The 10,312-nt window shown below is 41.2% G+C and overlaps 1 protein-coding gene across 5 annotated transcripts in view; it reads left to right on the forward strand.

Annotated features, from left to right (window-relative positions):
• plppr2b (phospholipid phosphatase related 2b) overlaps positions 1-4,683 on the forward strand; it is a 44,861-nt gene extending 40,178 nt beyond the window's left edge. For 2 of the 5 annotated variants that reach the window (XM_020597171.1, XM_020597170.1), the window contains 3 exons: positions 633-809; positions 1,382-1,528; positions 2,490-4,682. In XM_020597171.1, the coding sequence (XP_020452827.1) occupies positions 633-809; positions 1,382-1,528; positions 2,490-2,615 (450 nt within the window). In that variant the 3' untranslated portion in view covers positions 2,616-4,682. Of the gene's footprint in view, positions 1-632; positions 810-1,381; positions 1,529-2,489 lie in introns of all 5 variants that reach the window. The other 3 variants (XM_020597167.1, XM_020597169.1, XM_020597168.1) reach the window with 3 other exon arrangements.
• Positions 4,684-10,312: the final 5,629 nt, after the last annotated feature.

Raw genomic sequence — 10,312 nt, forward strand, 5'->3', positions numbered from 1 at the left:
GAAAGAGAACAGGGTAACTGTGTATGTTGAGGCCTGACTGTTTTGCTGGTCAAGCAAAAACTGGAAAGTGTACTTCTAGCCATACTTTGATTTGCTAAATTTTTACTAAAGCAGAAGTAAAACAACTGAATAATACTTTTTAATAAGGCGCCCTTAAAACCCAGAACCAAAGGAACAATATAAAACTGATATTAAACTTTTATAAACTATACTGTATACTACTGATAACGTCAGGAGGCAGTTAAAAAGATCTATACCTAACTAACAAAGTTTTTAATTTCCCTTGGTAAATGTCTGACTGAAACATGCAGTTATGATTTTAGTACTACCGATAAAAACATTTGTAAAGCAATTGTTTTAATTACAGTGCCATGCTCCTGTCATTTGTAGAGGCATTAAACTAATCATGGCAGTGTTTTATGGTGCTTTCTTCTGTGCTTCATCTGCCCACTCAGCTGCTATAAAATCACTGCAGAGTGCGGCCTCTTGTGGCATATTCATGCTGTTAAACCTACTTAGCTATTCAAGTTGTAGAACAGCTGGCTCACCAAAGGCCTGTGGATTCATCAGCCAGTTGCACTCGCTATTAACAACTTCATTTTTGTGTTCCACTTGTATTTCTCTTCTCTCAGATGTATGTGACCATAGTGTTCCGGACCAAAGGGTCCCGTCTGACCAAGCCTACCCTGTGCCTGGTGCTCCTGTCTCTAGCTGTGCTGGTGGGGGTGGTGAGGGTGACTGAACACAGGAACCACTGGAATGACATCCTGGCCGGATTTGTCACCGGAGGGGCCATCTCTGCTTTCCTGGTGAGAAGGAAAGGAGGGTGGGAGGAGAGGGGTGATGAGGGAATGGAGGGAGGAGGAAGAGATGGGTGGCAAATGGTAGAGAGGCAGGAAGGGAAAGACTAGAGAAAGGATTAGTACGCTAAGTGGAGAAAAATGCTAAGCAAGAGCAGTATTGGCATAACGTGGGAGCAGAAGAGATGGTGGGAGGATGGAATGATGATTAAGGCAAGCTGGAGGCGAAAGGATTTTATTGACTGTGTGTTAAAAAACACACAGTTTTACATCAGTGAGTGTGAATGGATGGAACTCAAGGCATGTTTAAACTGTATAATTTGGCCTTGGACACTTTGGCCTAAAATTTCAAGAAAACCATCTAGAAATCTATAAGATTATAGCTTCTTTCCTATGCCTCCCTCCACCCATAATTCTTTCCTTCTTTCTTTTATTTCTATTTCACCCTCTCATACTCTGTCTTTGTTCTTTATTTACATGCACACTTTGAGAATTTCATGCACCATGAAATCCATCTCTGTAGTGCAGCGGTGTGAATTTCTCCCATTTTTCTTTTACATCTTTTCTTTGCTTTCTATCAGGTGTCATGTGTGATCAACAATTTCCAGCCAACCCAGATAGCACTGCCGACTCCTCCACCTCCACAGCGTCCAGATCCTTCTGTCGGGCTGCCTCTCCTCACTCTGCCCCGTGTGGAGAGTCCACTTGAAAAGTTAAGTGGCCACCAGGTAAGGGTTGGGGGACAGAGCAGTGATCAAAGTCTGTGGGGGTTCTCCGTCATCCTGGTCATGGTACTGTGTATCCAAAAGTGCTATGAGTGACAGGCTTGAGGTTCTTGAAGATCTTTCACCTCTCATCTGGGAAGCTTCTTCAGTTCTGACTGACTGGTGGGGAGCTGCAGGTATTAAACCTTTGTGGAATGTGCCTCGAGGGCCATTGAGGTCACATCTGGATCCTGAGGTCATAATTCCTCTGGAGGACTGAGGGATTCTCATGACAAGACTCAGCAGTACACCTGCATCTAAAGGACAAGGGACACTCCTTTGAAGACAACAATGTAAGATGCCATTTATGCCAAACTTGAGTGACCATCACTAAACAGATGAGACGGTCCACAACATCCACTTACAGTACAATGCAGTCCTGACATCCTGCCCCAGGCAATTTATGCAATCCTATCAACTCATGTTCTTATAAGGAACAACCCAGATGTGATTTTAGTGGCGTTAAAGACCCCAAATAGGTTAAACACGTGGGACTCGCCACCAGTCTGTCACAGCTGAAGAAGCTTCTCAGACATGAGGTGAAATGTCTTCAAGAATTTCAAGCAAGTCCAGTTGCCACTTGTGGCACTTTTGGATTAACACTGCTAGAAAATACATGTATTTTGTTTAACTAAGTGGTTTTGGTAAGCCAAATACTTACTGTATATTTAATAGTGGATGATGCTGTCTTACTCATTTTGTGTCTCCACCTTAGTCATCTCATTGTATGTGAATGTTTCTTAGATTCTTGTTTCTATATGATATCTTTGTTGTGTGCACTCTTTCTCACCTACGCATCATTATTTTGTATTTTTGCTTCTTACTGTCTCAGTCAGATCAAGTTTATTTGCTCTATTCACTCATGTTCTAATTTTGTAAGTGTTTTCACATGTTTTACACTTGTTTCTTTCTTGCTTCTCTACGGCTTTTAAATGTCTCCAGGCTCCAGGGCTACCGTATTCTGAGATCACATGACCATCAGCCACTCCTGTCCCCCGCCCCTCCCGATGTGGTCCTCCCCTCACGGCGTTGCCTCACCAGCGCAGTCTAGACCTGCCCTCTGAGTGCCCCCGGCCCTGCCCTGCCCACCCCAAAGGACGACACCCTCTTCGGCGAGTCAGATCCACCCAGGTGTGAAGGTCCACCAATTCACAGGAGACAGGACAGCAACATGTGCACATGGCTGAAACATGTCATCCGCTAAAGACCACTAGGAGGTGGAGACCTGTTCTTCTGTCCTTTTCTGTCCTGTTTGTCCTCCAAGATGGCCTCCCTTTTTGTTCGGGTGTAAAAAACCCAATGAAAGACTCACCAAAGCCAGAGCGATTGAAGCAATACTGTGTTCGATTTCCTTGTCCTTTTTTCCACAATGACTCAGCAGTGACTTTAAAGACTGTTGGCTGGTGATGACTTGATAAATTACTTGATGGAATCAAAAAAAAAACTGCGGATTTTGGGAATGGAACAAAATCCAAATCACAAGTGGATCGTCTTCGAAAGATCATTTTCTAACACTCAGGATAATATAATGGGGAAAAAACACACAGGACAAGATTAAAAACAAAGACCTTTATGTAATTAAAATGCAGGTATCATCAAGCATTACAGTACAGATTTTTCTTTCTGTCCTCAAACAGTGTTGTGAAAAATAAAAGCACTTTTGTAAATTATAGCACAGACAAACCAACGCTCAGTAAACTGTGTTATATCTTACAGTGTTTAGGGGAATATGGGTTTGGTTTGTTGCTATATATTGTATGAAGTGATAGAAAAGAGATTAACACACACTAGCTATGCTTGTAACACAACATTTGTTTTGGAGCATCAGTTAATTCATCCCTGAAATGAACTGAACTAGATGTCCACCAACTTTCTAAACATCCTTGTTTTACTATCCAGGTGTGAATGTTGTAAATGTCTGTAGGTAATATGACCAAGCTGTGAAATATTTGGAAATCTTTCTCATTTGACTTACTATTTCCAAGAGGAGTTTTTTTGTCTGTGTCATTTTCCATAAAACTTTCTTGTATTGTTTTTCATTTCAAATGACCTTTATCTAGTTACATTAGTTTGCTACTGTTTATGTGTCTGTTGTGTTTCCCTGCTTCAGTTCATCGTCATTTCCTCACACTATAAATCCAGCGGCACAGACCAGAGTATAACACAAAGGTTAAGAGCTCTGAGTTTTGTATAGTTTTGTACAGTATATACCTTTCTTTACACAGTACAGTATATACGACATTATTATTATGTTTAAATTGTGCTGACTATGTGAAGCCCGCAGTAGGTGTCTTGCAGGAACCCGAGTAGTAGCCTGATCTAAAGTAGGATCATAGCACAGAGGAGAGGTGTGTGGAATCTAACGGCACGCAGATGGTTTGTTTGGCTCACACCTTGCTTTGGTTCTGCCCGGTTCAAAAGGACACTGCAAGCAGGTTATGCTAGTAGGAGAGCACACAGTGAGATATTTAAAGAAGACATCGCTATGGTTTTATGAAGTGTGTGTGTGTGCGTGTGTGTGTGCTTACTGGGATTTGTGTGTATGTTTATAATGAACACAATGTATGGCAGCACAACTGTTAATCTGGCAATCTGTTTTCTTAAGTTAAACTGTCAAAAGCAGCTGCTATAATTACACACTGGTGCTGGTGTGTGACTGCAGGTCATCAAAGGACCCCTGTCAAGGCTTGCTAACAACGCCTGTAATAGCAGAGGGTGCCCACTATAGCACTGAGATTGCCTACAGTAAAACCTTTCAGTCTGTTTTTTTTAAACTGAGGGGGTAAAGAAGTCCATAATGTCAGAAAAGTGTTATTTTTATGTTCAGAATGTCTGTTTTGTATTTATTTGCCAAAATAAATTGCAGTTACCACACGCTGCTGCTTGAATCACTTTTAAATAAAAATCTGATTTGTTTAAATTTTTCCCACAATTCAGTAAAGATATGTTTTTGTTGTTAAGCAGCCAGTATGCTTCTTTAGGAGCGCTCGTCAGATGGTTGAATAACCTCAGAAAACCCCTCCCCCCTCATCTTCGGAACAAAACTGACAATGGAAGCCAAGGGCCCGGGTTTAAACCTCCCCCTCTAGTGTTCTTTTTTCATTCATGGCACAAATATTTCATGTCATTACTAATGTGTACAAATGACCATGAGACAGACAGTTTAAATATGTGTGTCATTATCCCCATATTTAGACAATATAATAATAAATTACAAATCATGGTCTTTGCCTTGCTGCAGTCTCCTGATTACACGCTCCCTGTGACAGCTGGTTATTCACTCCACCTCTGACTGCTGATGATGGTGAACTACTAGAAAACTTTTGATTTCTGATGTAGTCGACAGTGTGCCTTATATACCAGTTATGACTGAGCCGTGTGCTGTCATTTCAGATCACTAGCCATGACGTGACTGCATGTGAAAGTTTTAAGAGACATTTCATGGGATATCTGCAAGCTTTAAATTAACCCTGACTATCCATCAGACTCAGAGTAATTAGACTTTTTCACATCAAACATTTTGGTATAATGGTATAATAACAGGCATTACTAATAACATTAACAATGGCCCTATAGTAAACTATGACAGTGTGACAGTGAACCAGCATGCACAGCACCAAGACCCTGAAACTGAAGCAGCTAAATGGAATTCAGCCATTAATTATTATTATTTTCGCCTGTTCACAATTGTGTCACAGTTTCCTAATTGTGTACCTTGCATACTAGTAGCCCTTATTATGTATTTTACAAGCTCAGTTTCATATTGTAGATTTTGCAGTTTGTTCACAGGAAACTCAGAGGGAGTGACTGAACCAACCCACCTTGGATGTCACGGACGGTTAATAAATATGAATAGTTTTTTTCTAGTTTTCTTTGTGCACTGCATCATCAGATCATGGCACAATATGGGCACAATGAGGCAGCAGTGGCTCAGGAGGTAGAGCAGTTGTTTCCCAATTGGTAGTTCGATTCCCGTTCTCCCTAGTCCACATATTGAAGTGTCCTTGGGCAAGACACTAAACCCCTAGTTGCCCCTGATGGCCAGGCAGTGACCATTAGTAAGAAATTTCCCCACAGGGATTAATAAAGTATAACAAATTGTACAATTAAAAAAATCTACTGCACATTAAAACACCAAGCAGATCCAGTATGCATCAGCGTAGTAGTACAAGAGATAATGTGTGGTGTGGAATTGGCACACAGTAATGGGAACGTACTGCCCCTCAGTGGCCGGCTGGGTGAAAGCCATGGATGAAGATGAATGTGGTCGTGTGTGTAGAAATTGTTCTGACTCAGTCTAGTATCAAAGGAGCACATTTCCAATTCGTTTGGTGACAGAAAGCTTGGTACAAAATGTACTATTACAACATTTAACGTGACAAGCTACTGTGGACAGCAGAAATGGGTTGCCAGCTCAGTTCAAAATGTTGTAGTAGGCAGCACTGGTCACAGGGTGGCAGTGTTTACCATGCTTACGTGAAGAAGGGAAAGCTGAGACACAAGTTATCAGAATTCACCAGTTTTAATGTGTGTGAAATCAAAAGTACATTAGGAATGTAAAAATATGCTAAAACAGAAAGAGAATTTTTAAATATGTCTTTTACTGGATTCCTCCACTGGCCCACATTAGGCGTTAGTCATCAAGCTAATAAATGTAATGGCACAATTACTTTGAAATGTAGACATAGGCAATTTCTCTCTCTCTTTCTATCGCTCTCTCTTGCCCCAGTCTCTTCCCGCCCCCTCTTTGTGTTCTTTTGAGTTTGTGTTTGTTAGTCTTGTTAATGACAAGACACACACACACACACACACACACACACACACACACACACACATAAACAGAGAACTCTCTGCTCTCTCTCGACAACATTATCTTTTCCGGAAATTGCTTCTCAAGCACAGCCGGAGCCCCATTAGAAAAGAAGAGCTCTACGCTGTAACCTTTTTAAAAAGCCATTAGTGATGCACCTGCTTCTCTCTCTCTCTCTCTCTCTCTCTCTCTATTCCTATCTGTGTGTCCTATTTGTCTCTCTTGTTAACACTGACACACACACACACACACACACACACACAGAGTTTCTCCATCCTGATTGCCAGCTTCCCCATTCCCAATCCTACAAACTGACTACTGAGCAACATAAACATCCTTCCACTCCAATTAGAGCATGAATCACTGACATTTTAAAGTTCTTTCTCAGAGTGCAAAAACCACTCAATTTAATAATTTAAGTGTGTTGTTCTAATGGCATATGACTGCTAAATCAGTGTTTTAGATATGAGTAATTCTCTCTCAAAGCTCCACACAGGAAACATTTTATAATATGTCATGTGACTACTGTAAACAGGCCAGGTTTACTGAATCAGAGGTGAATGAGGGACTCATTCTGGTGATTCATACAGTGTCTGTGCATGTTGTACAAATGAGCTTTTAATTATAAATGCTGCTCCCACTTATAGTGATTTAATGTGTTTATCAGAGTAATTTGATACCTTAAACATTCAAAGCCATTACTCTGAGACAGAATGGATTTGTATTGGTCATCTGCACACGTTACTGTAACATTAGTTACTTTAAGTGCTGCAAACCTTAAATGAATGGGAGTTAAATGATGTAATGTCAATGGCACAAACGTATGCACGCACAGGGTATGCACCTATTGTCTCTGAAAAATACATATAGTATGCAGTATATGTGAAAGAACATATTAACCCTTGACAGGTGTTGGGAGCACACCCGGACATGTGATAAAAGCCTCGTGACTCCAGGGGCAGCTGTGTGAAATCAGATCACTTATTGTAAGTGACATGACTTGAGTCAGAGTTGGTGTCTAAAGACTACAAGCCAGAAAAAAAAACAAAAAAAAACAACAAAAATCAAACAAACAAAAAACTCTGGGGGTTGTGAAGTTAAAAACAAGTGAGGTTACCAGACCTCTGTAGTATCCTTATCTCTGCTTAGCAGCTCAGGGCTACATTAACCTCTACTAAAACAACATACCAGAATCTCAGATGAAGCTGTCAACTGTCAAGTTACAGTGTGGGTAATGTAGGCAGCAGACTTTGGCAAGGAAGAAGAATATGTCAAATAAAAAAGATTAAATATCTAAGTTTGCTGCATCATTTCAAAAAACACCCACAGTTAATGTGACAGTAGCAAACACTTGTGGATCTCACCCCAAACCAAACAGTTGAGAGATACTGTATTTTTCATGTTGCAGAGTGATAATGAGTGACTGTGTGTGTGTGCTTGTTTGAGTGCATGCATGTGTGTCCGTGCACGTGTCTGTGATTTTCCTGTAATGAACTGAACTTTGCTCCGACTCAGTGTCTGCCTGTTTGGTGTAATGTTCCTGACCCCCGGGTCACATACTCTCTGGGGTTGAACCACTGTGTGTGTGTGTGTGTGTGTGTGTGTGTGTGTGTGTGCGCGCCCTGGCCTGGTGTTACTCATGCTGTAGGGATGTAAATTTTCAGTCACATTCTGGGGACTCGACATCCTTATTTGGACAAAAATCAAGTCCCCAAAATGTAAATTGTTACATTTTAGAGTGATTACTTTATTTAAGCTTAGGGTGAGCAAGCAGTGGTTATGGTTAAGGTAAGTCTCCAAGAAATGAAATGAAATTAAGGTAATGTCCCCTGGGGGTGGGGGGAAAGAAAGGAAGAAAGAAAGAAAGAGTGGGGTGAGTGTAAGTAAGTCTGTGAACTGAGAGAGGTAAGCTGTACATGAACGAGTATGGATGATCGTGTCCCAAAACAAACCAGCAGCCCCTGGGTAATAAAAATGTACTATCTGTCATAGTAAATTACAAATATTGGTCTTTGCCTTGCTGCAGTCTCCTGATTATGCTCAGTGGTCTGTCTCAGACAATTATGAAGCCATTAACACTGTGTGCGTGTGTGTTTGTGCACATGCGTATGTGTGTCACGGAGAGAGAGACTGGGACTATATGACTGCTTATTTGAGGAAATATCGCTTTTTTATGGCCTTGAAGGCTCCAGTGTCTTGCAGCACCAGCCTTGTGGGCTCTCAAATATCAAATTTACGTTTCCTGTGTGTCTGCTTTTCTTTTACTGACGTCTCTGACCAAAATAAAGTCAGCAAAGAGAGAAGACAGTAAATGGGGGAAAAAATAAAGTTAATTAGTTGGTTTCTTTGTGACTCATTATTAAGCATTGTTACAATAACGCACACACAGACACACAATCACGCTTTGGGTTTTGAGGGGCAGCTCTTTTACAGGCCACCAGATGAGGGGAGGATTATAAAAGGCCTTACCACCAATCCCATCCAGCATGCCTGCTAAGAAGACCATCAACCGGATACGGAGGTCCCAGGAGACTGGATTAGGAGTAGGAACACACACGTGCGCACACACACACACATATTTGTTTTCATTCCTCATGGGGACTTTAAATTGACTTCATTTTCTGGAGACTTACCTTAACCGCTACGTGCCTAACCCTAACCTTAAACTAAGTCCTCGGTTTATAATTTAAGGATTGACATGGTGGGGACCAGTATCTGGTCTCCACAAGGAAGCTCAAATCCCCACAGTGTGTGTGTGTGTGAAAACAGGTTTAGGTCCCCACAATGTGAGTAATGCCAGGCGCACACACACACACACACACACACACACATGCACACACTCACCACAGGCCTTGAAACCTCTGTTAAGACCCTGCAGGGAACACCATTCGAGACACACAAACTGAATCCCATTTCAGTCTGTTATGATTTCAGCACTAATGACTGCTAGTCGCTTTGTCTAACATGATGTTTCGCTGGTTCTGCATCCAATACACCTCAGTGTTTTAATAGTCTGTTTTACAGAGAAAAGAATTAAGCATTTGATAATTAATTTTATAGAAATTAATATATTACCCAGAAAAAGCAATTAAAGCAACAGCCTTGCAATGCATTTTTAAAGTTGTGCTAGACAGCTGTTCATTATACTCATGTGTGTTGTTTTGAAGATCTTTTTTTACATGCCCTACTGTGAATCTGTTATTATATATTCTACTCCTAATTGTGTCCATCTCTTGGACATAATAACAGACATATTGTTGCCGTTGTACGCAGTAGTGTCCTACTGTATGGCCTTACATGAATGGTGTATAAACTGCAATCAACAGCAGCACAAACAGTGAATTCTAAAATGACCATGGCGTTGAAGCAATATTGTAAGCCTTAAAAAGGTAGCAGGCTCAGATTATTTCTTGAATGATAATTTCACACTTATTATAGGTCTGTCCACCCCCATTACTGAGAATATCAAAGAGAGACTGTGGACTCACAAAACACCATAGAGACACTACACATGTCATACAAAGCACCATTTTATAAACATTTTACATTCTGATGGCAGGGGGAAAAGAACACTAGTGGAAGAACAAGTACACTATAAATCACAAAATATCCCCAAATAAGCGTTTAAACCCTTAAGATTTTGTGTCACAATCTCCCATCGGATGAGATTTTCCCTTTAATTTAAGGTTAAAACACGCACTGCTGGGTTTGTGGGTGCGGTAGTATTACCCTTACGCCAAACTCAATTTTTTAAATTCTCGTTTTAATAAAGCCTGCCAGAGCTTTATCGTGGACCGCTTGAGGTCTCTAGATCCCAGCTTGGGAACCGCCGCACTATAGGGCATGATCCTCGGTGGCAGGGCTGGAAGCAGGGATGGAGAAGAAAGACAGAGGAGAAGAGGAGGAGAAGAAGAACGGAGACAGGTTGCAGCAGCTGG

Source organism: Monopterus albus, unplaced genomic scaffold (genome assembly GCF_001952655.1).
Source record: "Monopterus albus unplaced genomic scaffold, M_albus_1.0 scaffold32.1, whole genome shotgun sequence".
In the NCBI taxonomy this organism is placed as follows: domain Eukaryota; kingdom Metazoa; phylum Chordata; class Actinopteri; order Synbranchiformes; family Synbranchidae; genus Monopterus; species Monopterus albus.